The sequence below is a fragment of the Lepidochelys kempii genome, chromosome 8, assembly GCF_965140265.1.
Source record: "Lepidochelys kempii isolate rLepKem1 chromosome 8, rLepKem1.hap2, whole genome shotgun sequence".
NCBI classification, from domain to species: Eukaryota; Metazoa; Chordata; order Testudines; family Cheloniidae; genus Lepidochelys; species Lepidochelys kempii.
The window spans coordinates 1,833,296-1,850,376 of NC_133263.1; the positions used below are offsets into that span (position 1 = coordinate 1,833,296).

The window sequence follows — 17,081 nt, forward strand, 5'->3', positions numbered from 1 at the left end:
TGCAGTGTGCAAAATGCTCCCAGAGCAGCACAGGTGTGTCCTAGCCAGGCTTTGCCCAGGTGCAAGTGACACGCCCGGTGCAGAGCAGCCGTGCAGGACAGCTACTTGGGGATTTGTTGATAAAACTTTTTTTGGTCAGAAAAACGCTAATTTGTTGAAACTAAAACTGTCTGTGGAAAAGGGTCATTCTGAAAAATGTGGGGGGGAGGAGAAGCTTTGAAATGGCTAAAGTGAAAAATTTGGGGGTTTCTTTGTTTCACGATAACTTTGGGTTTAGAAATTGAAGCAAAAAACGAAAAAAAAAAAAATTGAAACGAAACATTTCAAAAATGTTGAGACAGAAGCTTTAGCTTGACCCCAACAGATTTTTTTTCAGCTTATTGGTTCACAGAAATTTCTGAGCTTGGGATTCTTTTGTCCTGATTTAGGACTGGAATTCTGTTGGCAATCTCAATTTTCCCCCCAGGACGTGCAAACAGTTTCCCACTGGGAAGCGGGAGCCCTTTGAACTCTGCCTGGCTAGAGCTGAACTCTGTGCTAGGCTGGTGGCTCGGGGGAGGAGTTTTCAGGGTCCCTTGATCCTCATGGGGGGAGCTGGGCAGCCTGGGGCAGCTTTCAGAACCCAGGCCCAGGGCCCGGGGCCAGGAGGAGAGAGGCCGCCTGATGCCTGAATCGGCTGTGCCGGGGCAGCAGGCAGGTGGCGCTCTCGCACTGTGCTCCTGCTTCCCGCTGTGCTCCCCAGCTCCCCGAATTGTGCAGGGACAAGGTGGGTGAGGTTCTGGCTTTTATTGGCCGGGGAGAGCCAGACCCTGTCGAGCGACACAGAGCTTTGCAGTGAGTTTCCTTCTCTCTTCGGGACTCCTTAGGCGTGTGATGTGGCATTACCCGTTAGAGTCTGGCTGGGCCGGCCCTTAAAACCCTGGCCCCCTCCCCAGCTTTTGCAGCCCTCTGCCCCCTGCAAGATGTTTCGAGGTCTGCGCTGAACTGGGAGAAACGGCGGCTCTGTATGAGGAGGAGGCGGAGGAGCCCAGACGTCCCATCCAGCAGCGTTGCCAGGCATCATCGGCGGCCGGCGCCGGCTGGCAGGGAGCTAGTGGGAGGAAGGACACGAGAGCAACTAAGTCTGACTCAGCGGAGAGTCACCACCATTGTTATTCCCCCCAGTTCCGCTTGGAAATGGCCGTCAGGAGGAAAAGAACCTTGTCCCCGTCGACGGCATGTCGGGGCCGTGGGGGAAGGGAGCAGATTTTGGTCGCTCACTACGGGAGGTGAGTCTAGGTGAGGGAGCTGTGCCATTGACTCCAGCTGCCCGCAAGCCCCAGATCCGGCTGAGCTGGGCTGGGCGTGGCACTCGGGGGTGGGAAGCATATGCCAGTTCAGCACTCCCCCGTACCAGCGCTGCCAGGGGCTGACGGCCTCAGGGCTGGCTTCATGCTACCCAGTGATTCCCCTCTGCCTGGGGAACCCTCAGGTGCCCTGCTGGGGTTGCTTTCTAGCCCCTGGGTGCCACTGGAATGTGCCAAGGAGCTAGCCCTGTGACACCAGCTGGACCTGTGGCTGCTCCGTCTCCCTGAAAAGCAGCCTCCAGGGGTCTCCAGCTGGGAATCCCCCAAACTGAGACCCCTAAACTTAGTGGCTGCTTCTGGCCCTTCTGGCCTACGCTGTTCCCAGGCCCAAGGTGCTAATTGTGAGCTGACAAGTCAGAGACAGGCTTCAGAGTAGCAGCGTGTTAGCAGACGTTCTCCCTTTCTGTTTTGCAGACTTCTCTCCTTCCGGCAGCGAGCGGCTGGACATGAGCCCTGCCTGGGGCGTGCTGGGGCCGGAGCAGACACAAGTCGCCTGGCTTGCGGCAGGTAAGCTGGGACCGACCCTCGCATGCCCCAGGAGCCCTGGGAGTGAAATGGGGAGTTGCTGCCGAGCTGCGGGGCAGGGAGAGTCCTGCTCACCCCGCCCAGCGGCTGGGCACAGGAAGAGCGTGCGTGCTCCTGCAGGGAGATGCCCAGACCCCACAAGGCAGTCGCATCCTCACTGCCACACACTGTGCCGCACCCTGTCCAGAGCCCGGGCGCCAGGCCTGGCTTGGGTGGTGACATCCCTGTTCTGCCACAGGACGGGTCAGGGGCCCACACGTCTCCGCAGGGGAGAGCAGCCCAATAACTGACACACGCCCTGGGAGCCTCCTCCCAGCCATTGGGGTCCTCGCAAGAGCCCATTTCCCGGGCACCCACAGGGACCATTTCCAGAAAGCAGGCGGCAAAGGCCCAGGGTGGGAATGGCTGATGCTACAGCCAGTTGGGAACTCTGCTTTAGCCTTGGCTGCACCATCCCCTCTTCTAACAACCGCCACCCGCCTGAGGCTCACCTGAGAGCCGGGAGCCCCCTTCAGCCCCGCAGGGGAAGGATCCGACATCAGCACTCACTGCAGGACAGGAGCGATCAGCTTTATTCATTGGAAAGGGGCCTCTCTTCCTAACATGGAGCGGAGAGGTAGTCCCCAGGGGTTCCCCCTCACGCTGGCTCTCCGGCCTGTGGCTTGTTGCCATGCAGGCCCGGCCTTGAGACGGATGCAGGGACTAACGCTGGCCCAAGGACAATGCCTTCCACACACACAAGCACACAGGAGCACACGGGGGAAGCAAGGGTTTTCAGCCCCCTGGGGCTCGCACAGGTAGAGAGCAAAGGGGGAGGCGTTCTACCCTTGAGACCACGTTGCGGGCCTGGCTTGTTGCTCGGGCCCTGCTCAGCCAACACCCATCGGCTCAGCAGGGCCGGGTTTTGCGCCAGGAGCCCTTCAGGATGCACCTCACCCTGGGACTGAGCTGGAAAATCCCCGCAGCCGGGGAGGAGGGTTGGCACGGCCCTAGGGCGCCAGGTAGAGGCCTCGCTGCCGAGGTTGCACATGGTGCTGCCTGGACACCAGGCCTCAGGCTATCAGGAGCGATGAACAGCATCTCACCAAACAGAGACAAGGGGAAACGGTGCCCGAGCCGGGGAACCAGAGACGGCATCGTCATATAGCGCCGCCTGCACGGGGGGGACACAGGGGGTCCAGCCCCAAACACCCCATCCCAGGGGGTTGTACCCGCCCTGGCCCAGCCCCAAGCGTCTGACTCCTCCTTACTCTTCCGCACCGTGTGTCCAGCTCACAACATCTCATTGAATTGATCCAACACAGTCCCTGCCCTTGCGAGCTCCCAGGCTGACCTAGCTGCGGCTAGCTGGGTGAGGGGGGTCGGGTGGGGAGAAGGAGAGGCAGAGAGCAAGGGGCAGGGGGTGCCGTTCTGGGGAGAGGGTCGTTTCCCCAGATGTAAATAATTTAATGCCCCCCCCAATTTTTTAATTTAATAAAAAAATATATATTGACCTTTCCTGATCAAGCACATCAGAGTGACAGCTGTCAATCACTCCCCCAGCCCCCTGATCCCAAGCCTTCCCCTCTTTCTAAGCAGGTGTAGACGTTCCCCTTCCCCTCCATGCCCAGCATGGCCAGCAGTGCCCTGCCCCAGGCCTTCGCTCGTCCAGCCCCACAGAGTGGCTCGTTTGGGAGTCAAATGCAAGGTTGTCGTTGCCGGGCCTGGCTGGGAGACCGGGTGCCTGGCCCAGCATGAGATGGGTTTGGTTTTTTGGGGCAGGGGGAGGGGGGGAGGAATACCCTTTAACAGTATCCTGCTGACAGCCAGGGCAGCTCCGCAGACGCCTGGCCTGGGAAGCTCGATTACCGCACAGCTGCCCTGGTTTTGCAATCCAGGTCAGCTGGCAGTGGAAGCGTCTCCCTGTGCACGGGGCACCTGGGGGGATTAGAGCCATAAACAACAAACAGCAGCCTTCTCCAGCACAGCATGTACCCACGGACAGCCCAGGGTCTAAACACTGGATGGACCTGGCCGAGTGAACAAAGCCAAGGAGGGCACGAGCCGACACCTCGCCTGGGGCCTCTGGCTGCATTTGTTAGTGCGGCCCTGGTGTGGTGAACTGTCAGGTGTAACATCCCACCACTGCCCCCCGGTGCGGGGCACTGACCCCTCCCGGCTCACGCAGCCCAGGAGACAAGAGGCCCCTACAAGTTCTAGACTCAGGCCGGGGTGCAGAAGGGGAGGGGGAGAAGCCGGGTCTCCCCAGGTCACAGTTACCACCAGCCCTGCATACTCCGTCCAAAAGCAGACGCAGGGAGCTGGGCATGCAGCAGCATGTATGTCCCCTTCATCGCGCTGGGGCCCTTGCCGGAGCGAGGACTGAGCAGAAGGCCTTGGAGTGGGAGGCCCAGTTCTCAGTCCCCCGGGAAGGGCCCTGAGAGGACCTGAACGCTGGGCAGGCCAGGCGAGGACAGAGCTGATAAACGACACCCAGAGGCAAAGAAACAATCACGTGTTGCCACCACGAGCTCCCTGCCCCAGATCTGTCATCTCAGGCACTGTCCAGATTGGCCCTTTGCCGGCTGCCTCTTGAAACCCCCCCACCCCAATCCCCCTGGGACTCAGCCCCGTCTGGGCCAGCACTTCAGAGATACCCGGCTGGGCTGCTGTGGACACAGCAAAACCCACGAGCAGAGCTGATGTCCCAGTACCGTGCAATGGAGTCACGCCCCTCGCCCCCGCTGACCCTTTCATCTCTCTGCCCCCCAGCTCCAGGCCTTCTGCTCTGGGATCCACTTCCTGGGGCTCTCGTCCTGCCTCTGTGTTCTCCTCCGACCCACACTCCTCGCTTGGCTGGGTGTGTGAAGCCAGGACACCAGGGGGTTAGGCCGTGGGGAGACCTGGGACACGTGCAGCTGTTCAGGGTGCTTGGGAGAAAGGGACATTCGAATTAGACAAGGGGAATTAACGCAGACATCAGGAGACAAGGACAGTGCGCTGATGCGGGCAGGGAGAGCCCGTGCTGGCCCCCAGAGCCCGCTTTGCTGGGGCACATGCAACGGGGGTAGGGTCTCTCTTCCCCTCCTCTCCTGCCACTCTGCCCCACATTTGGGGTGGGAACAAGAACCAGGGATCAGATGGATCCAGCCTGCGTGGGGAGGAGGCGGGCGTGAGCCCTTCCTTCTGCCTGCACCCTAGTGCACAGGCGGGTTTGTGCGTGAGCACAGAGCCGTGCACGTGTGCACACACACACAGCTGTGCCCACACGGGGTGCGTACAGACATACCCCTCTGCACACACACAGCCATGCCCACACAGGAGCACACCCACACAGAATGGTGGATTGTGTTACAGATCCATGTCGCTGGGTTTGCAAACAGCCCCCAGTGATCCGCCTGTGGAGAGCGAGATGCTGGATGTGGTGCTCGGCTGCGTCTCTGGGTCCTGAGCAGGGTTTGTCCGGTATTGATGGCATTCAGCACTCCGCTGGTCCATCCATCCTGGCTCAGGAGAAAAGACAGTAAACGACCCTCGGGGACGCTGGGGGCTTCACCCTCTTCTGCAGCTCTGTCGCCGGCTCCTCACACCCCGGGATCCACATGTCCCTCTTGGGAAGGAACTTGGCCAGCCAGAGGCCTCTCCAGCAGGACAGGATGGTGGAGGAGGTCGAGCCACAGGATGGGGTGGGACTCCTGGGGAGGGAACAAGGGTGGATCTCACTAGAGCAGCCTGACACATGCTACGGCCGGTGTTTAGTTTTACCTCCTAGCTCCCCTGTCTGCCCCCATTCCCAGAGCCCCTTTCCTCGGTTCAAATTGAAGGGGAGGTTGCAGGAAACCTTGGGGAAAGGGCAGCGAGTGCAGGAAAAGCCAAGGGCAAGTTCTGAGCACAGCATGTATTAGAGCTCCTGGCAGCTTCACTCACCCATCCGAAGCCATGGGACAGCAGCGGGGACCAGGGATGCATGGACATAAAGAACCAGGCAGGACCCTCAGCATCACACACGAACAACAGCAAGTTACCATCCCCAGGCCCCTGAAAATGGTCCCTCCGGGGTGTCCCCTCTCCGGCTGCCTCTAGGGGTGTTCAAATTTGTGGGGTCGGGGGTTGGAAAAGGATTCAATTGGCAACACTGTATCTAGTTGACCACGGTGGGGGGAAATGGGGGAGTTTGGGGTGTGTGTGTAGGGAAATCCCAGCTTTCGGAGTCGGTGCTTTGGGTGCTGGGGCCAGAGGAATGGCTGTACCCCCTTATGAGACTCGCTGACCTCCCTGGCCATTCCCACGCTCCTGCCTTGCAGCAGCGGAGGGGGGCCCAGGCTGGGGACACCATCAGGAGCACAGTTCAGGGCGGGAAGAGTGATGCGTGTGCCGAGTGTTACCATTGCATTTTGACCCCCCTGGGAAGGTGTGGGAGTGACCCGGCACCATCATCTGGCCACTGTGCCAGGAATTACGGATTCACTGAACTTTGCTTCTTTTTCTGTCCCCTGGGCCTCTGTCGTTCTAAGTGAGCCGGGACTTTCCAGCTCTACGGATCCTGGCGCAGATTCCGGATTTGAACGCCAACGTTTGCCCTGGGCTGGCTAAGAGCGGAACGTCACAGGGCGCTGTTCCTGTTCCCTGGCTGGGTGACGGAGGTTTCCAAACAAGCCCCTGCGAATAGCTGGCCGAAATCAAATACGCAAGCTGGTGCCAGCTGCGACTCACGGGGGGGCTCCTGCTGTCGAGCTCCAGACTGGGCTCCGCCCAAGGCAGGTTTCAGATTGGTGTGAGTACATGTGGCACTTCCCTTCGTCGCCCGCTCCGCTCGGAGAGGAAATCCTTGGCCAAGTGAGGAGCTCAGATCTGCTCCCGCTCAGGTCTAAGATCTCCTTCCTTTCAGCGTGATGAGTTCATGTCGGTTCCAGGTCTACGGAGGGAGGGCTGGTAGCTTGGCCTCACCCCCAGAAGTCAGACCAGGCACTTGCTACACGGAGCGGGGAAGTACAAAACAGCCACCTTCCAGTGGCTCAGCTGCTTTCCATGTACTGCAGGGAGAGACCTATTAGGAATTGAGTCTAGAGGGTTTCGAAGAGCAGATCTGAATGACTCTGGCATGTGCACTAACAGGGTGGGAGGGGACTGCTCAGGGAGACCCAGCCTCATGTGTCAGGGCTGAGCATATTACGCCCTGCAGCCTAGGATTGTGCAAATGGGCTTGACACCTCCCTGGCAGCATTTGGCCTGGGGCTTTGTCAGGGAGAGGAGTCTACACGGTCGGTCGGACCATTGGCCTGCTTTGCCTTGGCATTTCCCAGCTGCGTGCCATGTCCCGTTCTGTTACATTGCACTGAGCAACTCAACAGGGGGAGTGTCGCCTAGTGGTAAGAACCAGAGATGGGAACTCGAGACATCTGTAACCTCATCCTAGCTCTGTCACTGATTCAGTGTGTGGCCTTGAGAAAAATCACTGAACCGCTCCATGCCTCAGTTTCCCCTCTGTAAAATGGTGATAATTAATGACACTTTCAGCGCTATCCTCCCACAAAAGGCCTTAGAGAGATGCCAAATACCATCCTCCCCCTTTTCAGCCTGTGCTTGGCACTATAGCATAGTCTGGGGGGAGAGATGGAGTGGATTTGTTCTACCCACTCAGGCCATAATCAACAGTCTCCTTCTCCCAGGCTGGGCACTTTGGGGTATGTCTCCTGCAGCTAGTGCCCATGTTCTCTGCCGTGCGTCTGCCAGGCTCTGGGTGACAGGCTCCCCTGGGAAGGGAGAGAGAGAACAGAAGGCTAGGGAGGAGGAAGCCAGCAGCAAAAGATGGACGGAAAATTGCTGGAAATTTATTTTGGGTTAAGATCCAGCAAAGCCCAAGGGCGGAAGCTGCAGAGCTGGAATCGGCTTCCTGCCAGAGATGTCTCCTGCAATTATGGAGCTTCAAGCTGATTGCTGGACTCCAGGTGTGCTCGGGTGACTCCCTCGAGCCTGTTGTTCCCCGAGCACTCAGTGCTGTCCTCCCCCTCGAGGGAGCAGGCGCTAGCTTTCAAACAGTCAGCAGAGTGCCCCGCTCCTGGCGGAGGTGGGAATCGGCTGGAGGGGCTGAGCAGAGGCCTCAGGAACTGCCCAGCCGGCCTCCTAGCCAGAGCGTGGGGTTGGCGATTTGCAGCAATTTTCAGCGCTAGCCTGTCCCTGCTGTGCGTGGGCCTCTGGGCGCGTGTGGCCTTGACACGCTAAAGCTACACTCAGCTAGCTGCCCCCGCACATCCAGCAGCCGTTCCGTGATTCCCCAGGTGCCCTGCGGACCAGTGGTCCTTGTGGCAAAGCCCTAAGAGCCTCGGGCACTGCACTTGCCCAGCCTGCTTGGCTTGCTAGCACAGGGAGGGAGCCCGTCACCAGGCCAGCTGCACCGTCCCTTGGGAATCAAAGCCCGGTCCCCTGGCACAGTGTGACCATGCCCAAGGTTACAGGGGCCTGGTGTGGAGCCAGCAGAACCACCAGATCTAGCTCTCAGCAGACAGGTGACCCCGTTGTTTGCCCCGCGACACAGTCAATAAAGCAGAGGCCGCATTATCAGCAGGCGGCCGTGTGGGACAGCTGGCAGAGGTGACTGTGACCTTAGCTGCCGGAGCCCTGCCCAGCTTTTCCAATGGAGGGTAAAGAAAGTCTCCTGCTGCAAATGTCTTGTTTTCCATGTGTGACCCAGCCCCGCTTTCCGCGGCGTTTACAGGCATCAGCACGCACAGAACCACAGGGGCCAGCTGTAAACCCTCACCCCACAGCCGGGGAGCACGGGAGAAGGGCTAATGACGGCAAAATGCAGCCAGCCCGCTGTGCTGGCGTGGTTCCTAAAACCATTGTGCCAGAGCTTCTGGTATCTTTATGTGGCTGGAATGGGCTTGGAGAAAGGCAATCATCCCAAGTGTTCCGCAGTGTGATTTCTTAATGCAGCCACTTCTGGGGTTGACAGCATCAGGTCCCATTATCCAACCGGGGTTAGCCCTGGAAATGAGGCAGAATAGCCTGGTGCAGGCCCATTGGATAGTCAGTGGAAAGTAATCAGCCTGCTGGAAATGGCTGAAGACTCTTCCAGTGCAGGCGGGAGTTGCAGGTTTGTCAGTGGCTGAGAGGGGCAGCTGTGCCCTGGTGTCGTTGGCAAAGAGATCCACTCTAGGCCTGTTACCAGGAGATGGAAGTACGTGAAACTGATTCATCTGGCCTGTCAACCAGTTCCACCGGGTGCTGATCTACACTAACCCGTCCACAGAGACGAGCCAGGAATAGATCTCCGGGAGGAAGGGGCCTGTGCTCTTCTCCCCTTTCATATGCAGAGGCAGAGCCCGCCAGCCCCAGACTCAACACAGCTTAGCTCCCCTCCTGCTTTCTAGCCCGGCTAGACTAGCCCCTGGCACGCAGAGCAGTGGGGGGTGTGGGCCAGTTGGGGGAAGGGAGAAAACGTAACCGAAAGCACACGGGAGAGCACGTGTTAGCCCTTTCCAAGCTCACCCACTGCGCATCGCTGTCCAGGTACTCACCCAGTGGCCCCCACCTCTGCCTTTAGGCTTCCCCCTGTGGCAAATCTAACTGTGACCTTCTAATGTTTGTCCTCGTTGGCTGTTGGAGGAGGGCAGCCAGGAATCAAAGGCTGAGTGCGTGTCCCAGAGCGGAGCCTACAGCAGCGGGCTGGCCAAGACTCAGGGAAAAACTCCAGCGCTGGAGAGGATTCAATTAAAGACAAAAAATAAAAAAAATCACTCAGTCACTCGGCAACACTCGGTGTTCCGCCGAGGCTCCGGGCTGCTGCCTCTTACTCGCCCGTGTCTCTGCGGCACCAGAGCCAGAAGGGCCCCCGGCGCTCTGGTTTGCATCACCTGGCGCCGGGAGAGAGTGGAGCAGGCTGGAGAGGAACCAGGATGACAGTGACTGCTGGGCAACTCAAACCAGCCCCATTTGTGGCCGGTAATGTGGTTATTTCCCCAGTGAAGGAGCATTTCTCTCCCACGTCTCACAGGTCACCACATCCCCCGAGTGCCACCGAGCACGCTGGCCTGGCCTGCTGCAGGGAGGGGGCAGGGGTCTGACTGCGTGTTGGTGGGTGTGGGAGGCTGCCATTCGCTAGTGTGGCTGGGCTGTTTGCTACCTGGCCTCTCTCCATTCCTGGTTGACATTTAAACCTTTTATACATTTTTAACCTCGCGCATATCACTGTGGATGTCCTGCGAGCGATAGAAATGTCCAGGCCTTGTCCGAAGCAGTTAAGCTTTCGCCTTGCTAGATTCTAGTGGCAGGGAGTTCCAAGTGAATGATGAGCTGTGCAAACGGAAGAGCATTTCCTCTGCCCAGTTTTAAATGAGCTCCCTTTCCTTTCCTCGGTGTTTAGTGAGAGGTGAGGAGGAGGTCCCTCCTCTGTCCCACTCATCATCTTCCATATCTGAGTCATGTCGCCTTTTAGTCAGCTCCTCTCTAGCCATCCCAATCCTTCCCCTCTCGTCTCCTGGAAATCTCTCCAGGGCTCGAGTGATTTGTGTCGCCTTCCCCCTTCTCTCTCTGTTTGCAGATGGAGCGGCCAGATTTGAACTCTCTGTTGCCAGTGGTGGCATCCCATTGAATGGCATCATTGTCGGAGAACACGTGCAGCATTTGCTGATCCATTCTCGATCTCTGCCCTACCGTAGGCCAATGGGCCACGTTTCCAGCAGTACCCAGCACGCCCACTTGAGACTGATTTTCCAGAGAGCCGATCCCGGGCCCTGCACTAAACACAGCAGAGTGTCCAAATAATTCAGCCCCAGCAGCTCCAATCAGCTGAGCTCCTTTTCTTTAGGTGCCAGACTGGGAGTTGTGGGGGGCTGACCCCTTGGGAAAAGGGGTCTCTCTTATTTTGGGAGGTTCTGAGTTTAACAGAGTATCACAGATGTTGGTCTCTCCTGCTAATGCTCAGCTGTGACAAAGAATCCAGCAGACTGCAGGGGGAGTGCACTACGGGCAGGGCAAAATGAAACCATCTAGTTTTGAATTCAGCTTTGGACCAATCCTGGTATCTGTATTTCCGTGTTCAGATAAATAGGATGATTAGCTCCTCAGCCCTGTCCCAGTTAGAACAGACCAGCTGCGGCTACAAGGTCATGGAAAGTGGCCCCTTTGCTAACACTGCACTCTGCTCTCTGCTGCACCCAAGCTAAGAACGGCCAGACGGGGTCAGACCAAGGGTCCATCTAGGCCAGTGTCCCGTCTGCCGACAGTGGCCAGTGCCAGGGGCCCAGAGGGAATGAACAGAACAGGGAACCATCCAGTGATCCGTCCCCTGTCGCCCATTCCCAGCTTCTGGCAAACAGAGGCTAGGGACACCATCCCTGCCCATCCTGGCTAATAGCCACTGATGGACCTATCCTCCAGGAATTTATCTAGTTCTTGAATTTATCTATGCCACTGAAGTCAGCAGAGTTGCATCTGTTTAGACCAGTGGTCTCCAAACTGTGGGGGTGCGCCCTCCTAGTGGGGTGTGGTGGGGCCAAGGCCAGTCCTCAGCTCTGGCCTGGCTCCTGTCCTGCCTCCAGCCCCCGACCTTAGCTCCTGGCTCTGACTGTGGCCCCACTCCCAGCTGCAGCCCTGGCCCCCAACCACACTCCTGACCACAGGTCCCAGGGGGTGCGGACAGATTCCATTAGGGGTAAGGGGGGGGCACGGCCGAAGACGTTTGGGGACTACTGGTTTCGACCATTGGTGACCATTCAGAATGACCCTGGGGCTGCAGCTGCTGGGGCTTTAGTGTGCAGTTTCCAGTGCAGGCCGTGCTTTCTAGACCAAGACATTGCCACCCGGCTTTTGAACATCCGTGCAATACAGAAGGTGTGGGGAGGGTGCCTGCAGGGGTGCTGGTCCCTGCTCTGCACCCCTCTCCCAGGCCAGGCGCTGCAGTGCAGCCCCCCGAGACGGGGAGACGTTTGCAGCGTTCACGCTCTGCTGGAGCATCTCCCTCCGGTGCAGTGGGGCACGGGTGTCTGTCACCATGGAATTCCCTCCCTTGGGAAGAAGCAGGCTCCCAGCTCTAGGACGGAAAGACCCACATCCCCTTCGAAGGGGGCACCAACACAGCTAATAACTGGCCCTCTCTGCAGCGTCCTCCTAGGAGACCTCGGCTCCTTGGGGCTCCCGTGCTCACTGTTACTGGCACTTGGTGCCATTTGCCGGTCTACTGCTGGGTTTTCTTTTGATCCTCAGTTCGCCCCCCATGCCTGGTAGAGATGGGACCATATTGAGGGAGGGGGCCACGCCCCATTGCGACAGAATGTGCCAAGAAATCCCAGCCCATTGGCCCTAGCTCTGCAAACAGCTCTCCCCGCCCCGACACCTGGCTTTTCTACCACCCGTGGAGCTGGGGGGGGGTCCCTGTCAGGGCCCCTCATGGGCTGCCCCTAGCCTGTCTGCCCTGCAGCCTTAGCATGTACCAAAACAAGTGCCCCAGTACTGGCCCAGCCCGCGGTGTCATTGGGGCAGGTGGGGGATGGGAGATTTGGACTGGAGCACAGGGCTGCGCCCGAGCTTAGAGCACCCCCCGGCGAGACCCAGTGGGGCCTGCAGTGCAGGGACCAGGCTGGCAGGGCTCGGCAGCACTCAGTAGGGTGCTGAGCTGGGGCTCTGGAGGCTCCAGCCCTGCTCCTGAGCTCACCCCCTTCCACACGGAGGTACTGCCACGGATGGGGCCCGCTGCTCCTGCTACGGGTGGGGAGAAACGAGGGGAGAACCAGCCCCCCCCGTCCATTCCTCCCACCGCCAGAGAGCCAGGCAGCCTCTTTGTCAGTAAGGGGGAGGTGGAGAAGGCCCCTGGATGGGTGAGTGGGGCTCAAGGGAACCCCTCCTGGGATGGGGGAAAAAGAGAAAACCCAGCGTGACTAGTGCTCTCCCGTGCAGCGAGCTGCAGGTTGAGTCTGGGCTCAGCTCCTCCTCTTGTGGTTTCACATCGATCGCACCACTTCACTCGCCCGGCAGCAGCTTGTTTGAGGTCGATGGTGCATTTCAAACAGGCTCTGGGCTCTCCCTGGGATGGCGGATGGCCGTAGTGCTGCTCTGTCAGTTTCAAGCTGGTGCTTTCATGGTGACACTTTTCTTCTCTCTTGTGGGGATAACCCGGAGAGAGACTCGAGAAGACCAGGCCAGAATATGTTACTTCAGGGGAGAGTCTGTCAGGGGGCTGGACCGGGACTCAGGGGCCCTAGGCTTAGTCCCTGCCTCTGCCAAAGACTCTCCTGGTGAATCACCAAATCTCACTGTGCCTCACTTCCCCATCTATACAATGGGGATAATGATACTTTGTTAAACTCTTCAGGGCAGGGCCTGTCTCTCACTCCATGTCTTCCCAGAACCTGGCACCTTGGAGCTGTGATCTCACTGGGGCCTCTCACGATGCTCTGGTCAGACACAAAATAATAATTAATAACTCTACAGTACCACGACCCGGCTGCAGCCGAGCTCACACCCAGCCTTTGCATCCTGATGCAGGAAACCTGGGTCTGCTGCTGCCTCACTGAAATTTACCAGGGATCGAGGTCAGGTCTCAGAGCCAGCCAGGCTAGTCCTACACCCTCCACATGTTTCAAGAGCAGCATCTCCCCGTGCAAATAAACCAGCACTATCCATTCCCTGCCTCTCTGGCAGCTCCAGTTAGCAGGAACCAATCTCCTCCCAGCTGGCAGGAGCTTTTCTTAGCCCAGTAAAATTTCCTGAGAAGTGAGTCCTTGCCAATCTCACACCATAGGGAGAGCAGAGTTCACTTTGCTTTCCCAAGGGTACTTGGGTATCTTTATCCCTGCCCTCCTCTTTTGGCTGGAAAATTGGGATTTCTGGCATCTCAGCTCCTTTTCTTTTAGCAATCCCTTTGTTGCGCTTCTGCCTACAACTGGGGCTAGTTCCCATCACGCTCAGGCCAAATGCTGGCTAGGGGAATGTATGTGTAATTGAAATCAGTGCTCTCGCTCTCTCTGTGTGTAAACACACGTAAGCATGTGTGTTAAACAGGTACCTTCATTTTCAAAAGAAAATGTAGCCAGAATTTTCCAATCCTGATCCCCTTTCAGATCTGTCTGTAGCCATCCAGCCCAGACAGCTTCCTGGCATCCAGGCCTCCCGGCTACCTGAGCAGGAGTGAAAACTCCTCCCCATCCTGCTCCAAGAGAATTCAACAATGGAAAAGCTTCAAATCCTATTTCCCTCTGTGATGAGATCTACTTGATCTCCTGGAATGAAGGGTTGAGAGATGCTGAATAGCTCCTCCCCTTTCACCCTCGCTATCAATAATTACCTTAGTGCACAATGGAGAGCCATGAATGCAGAGAGACCCAGACCTGCCTGCCTCCACGGCCCAGAGCAAGGCCACTAGGCCAGACAGAGGGTGGCTGGGATCCGGTATCTGCAAAGGAGACAGGCAGGAGTAGGGGAAATGGGAGTTGGCTGCTCCCACAGCTTTCAAAAGGCCATGGAAAGGAGCGAGCCTTGACCTTTCTCCTCCAGCTCCTCCTTGGAGGTGACTTCCCAATAACCAACTGCAGGTGGAAGAGGACCTCCCTTCCCCCTGGCTGCGAGGTCTGTGACTCTCTGCCCTGCCTTCCCTCTCCTGCTCTCAGCACTGCAGAGGGCTCTGCCCAAATCGTACCAGGGAAAAGCACCGATCAAAGTTACAATTAACAAGCGAATTAAAATCACGAAGCTATTACAAATAAACAGCGTGCTCCTTGCCTGGAAGCAGAGTTTCCTCTCCCAGTTCTGCTTGGCGGAAGAAGGCCTTTCAGAACCGGCACTCACCAGAACCAGCCCTGTAAAGCAGGTCAGGCTGCAGAACTTTGACTACATAGCAGTGGAGACCCGGTGCAGATCCCCACTCCAGACGTCTCAAGGTTGAGCTTGCTGTAGGCAAGAGCCTGCATCAGTTGGGACCAGAGGAGAGCACGGACGCACTGGGCTGAGCCTGGTGGTGGGAAGGGGATGTCCTACAATCACAGCAGGTGCAGTGGGCCCTGGGGTCTCAGCAATGAGGCACTGGTGCTTGGGCCAGCTGCTCCTCCAGGGTCTCTTTGCAAGGCTACCATGCTGGGTCCAGCCTTTTGTACCTTCAGCGGGTGCTTGAGGACATGTATGGAGCACTCTGGGACAGGGGTGAGCAGCATCACTCCTGGCAGAGGCTGGGGCAGGGCGCGGCCCCGGAGTGATACTCTCCAGCCATGGGCTAGGAAACCTGCTCCTTGCTTCTCCACCACCAGCGCCAGCCAGGATAAAGCCAAGAATCGGCCCTTTGTTGGCGCTCCCAGGAAAGGCGGCGGGGAGCGTACGCGCTATCTGCTGGGTGGAACGTTTCTGAGCCGCTTATCGGGCTGCAGCTCAGGGGTCAGATGAAAGGCCTGCAAGGAGCAGGAATCACTCGCAGCGAGGAAGGAAAACAAGCTGCATTCTTTCCTTTTTCTCTTTCACAGGAGTGGGAAGATCAGCGCTCCCTCCATCCCTTAGACTCCCCTCCCTGGGCTCTGGGGAACAGAGGAGCTGGCAGGGCCTGGTTCAGAGCTCACAACTGTGGCTCTGCCCAGCACATTGGTGAAGCCTCACAAGGTAACCTGCCCTAGCCTCTCCTGGTTGCAGCAACCTTAGGACTTTCCAGGCACCGCTGCCTCAGGCCCCCCCTTCCACTGCTCGTCCGGATCAATGTGGAAGTGATGGCGGTCAGTGTACGGGATGGGGCTCCGAGTCAGAGATGCTGAGAAATGGCCTAATTTGCATGAACATTTGCATATTAACCAAAAGAAAAGCCAACGCACCCCGCCTTAAGTTTAGCTTGTACTGGACTCTTCTTGGAAACATAAGCAGAACTCGCTTGTGGATTGAACTCACCAGCAATAGAAACCTGCACGTGGAGCACTGCGGGCTTGTGGTTAAAGCAGCTTATCGGAAACAAGAGCCCGTGACACCCCCATCTTTTGGCGTAGCTCCTGTCTACGCTGACGCATGGCAGCGGCTGTAGCATTTGAAGGGTAGCCAGACCTGAACGTGCAGAGGAGAACTCACCCCCTCCCTGCGAGGCTCATTCAGAGTGTCAGTAAAGTACATCGAGAGCCTCCAGCAGACGGCACTGTAATGTGCAAATGGTATTTTTACTGGTGAGCACCTTAGCTGGCAGGTGCTATGGTTTTAGGGTGACCCGGTGTCCCGATTTTATAGGGACAGTTCTGATATTTGGGGCTTTGTCTTATATAGGTGCCTATTACCCCCCACCCCCGTCCCCATTTTTCACACTTGCTGTCTGGTCACCCTATATGGTTGCCTCTTGCATTATTAGCATCAGCTGCTGGGGTACATTGGAACGTGGTATCAAAGTAAGGCTGAGGGATCTCCTGGCCCTGCTTGCAGGCAGGGGGCTCTGAGAAAGGCACGGGAGCTGGGTGGCCCAATTCCAGCAGCAGACAGCGAGGGTGGAAAGACCCAGCGTAAAGCAAGGTGGGGGGAGTTGTGCTTCTCTGTTTTAGGGAGCAGCCTGTTTCCTCACTCTCTGTTTTGGGGTTCTCAAGCACAGGGTCACATTGCAACCTCCCCGCGAGACTATTCTATGTTTGCTCTAACTTCTTTATACATCTGCTGTGAACATGCCAGCTTCGTCCTTGCCCTACAGGTAGGGACTCGGATGGCCATGCTCTGGGCTCCCCGTTCTGTGGAAAAGCCCAATTCTCTTCCAAATCCTTGTCCCAGAATTGAAGGAGGTGCTGCAGGATGTCTCTGCCCTGGAGATACACTCTCCCTCTGTCCCGCTGCGCTGCTTGAGGCACCAGTGTTCATGCTCTAACCACAGCGGTAGATGCTGCTGCCACTCCTGCTTTAAGATGTAGAGCATGAAGAGAGCTGAAATGTACCAGAGGCAACAAACAAAAGGGCTGCAAGGGAACATGCAGCCAGCTGTCCACCCCCCCTGGAGCTAAACACGGCTCTTGAGCTAATCCTGGCTAGTTCCTATTAGCCCCCATCCTCCCCATCTTCTCCAGCCTATTATCCAACTTCACATGCTTGCGGGAAGGGGCAGAGGGACTGAAGGGGTCATTTCACATTTGCTCTTGTAACAAATTGGCTATTACCACTGTCCTCTGGTGGGTGGAATCAGAACTGCCTAGCTGCGTGTCCATGGCCCTATACTGCACACTACAAAGGGACTATTCTCTTGTCGCTCACGTGCTAGCAGAGCAAGGGGAAGTGAGTTCTCTCCCTGCTGTTACC

General features: G+C 57.5%; 1 protein-coding gene across 2 annotated transcripts in view; it reads right to left on the reverse strand.

Annotated features, from left to right (window-relative positions):
- Window positions 1–273: 273 nt before the first annotated feature.
- The window catches only part of HRH2 (histamine receptor H2), a 29,701-nt gene continuing 12,893 nt past the window's right edge, over window positions 274–17,081 (reverse strand). The window contains exons 3-4 of one of the 2 annotated variants that reach the window (XR_012160523.1): window positions 4,600–5,545; window positions 274–1,090 (exon numbers count right to left, since the gene is read on the reverse strand). Coding sequence is in view for 1 of the 2 variants with exons in the window: in XM_073358109.1 (XP_073214210.1) it covers window positions 5,359–5,545 (187 nt within the window). In the remaining variant the exon portion in view is untranslated. Of the gene's footprint in view, window positions 1,091–4,498; window positions 5,546–17,081 lie in introns of those variants that run through there. The other variant, XM_073358109.1, reaches the window with a different exon arrangement.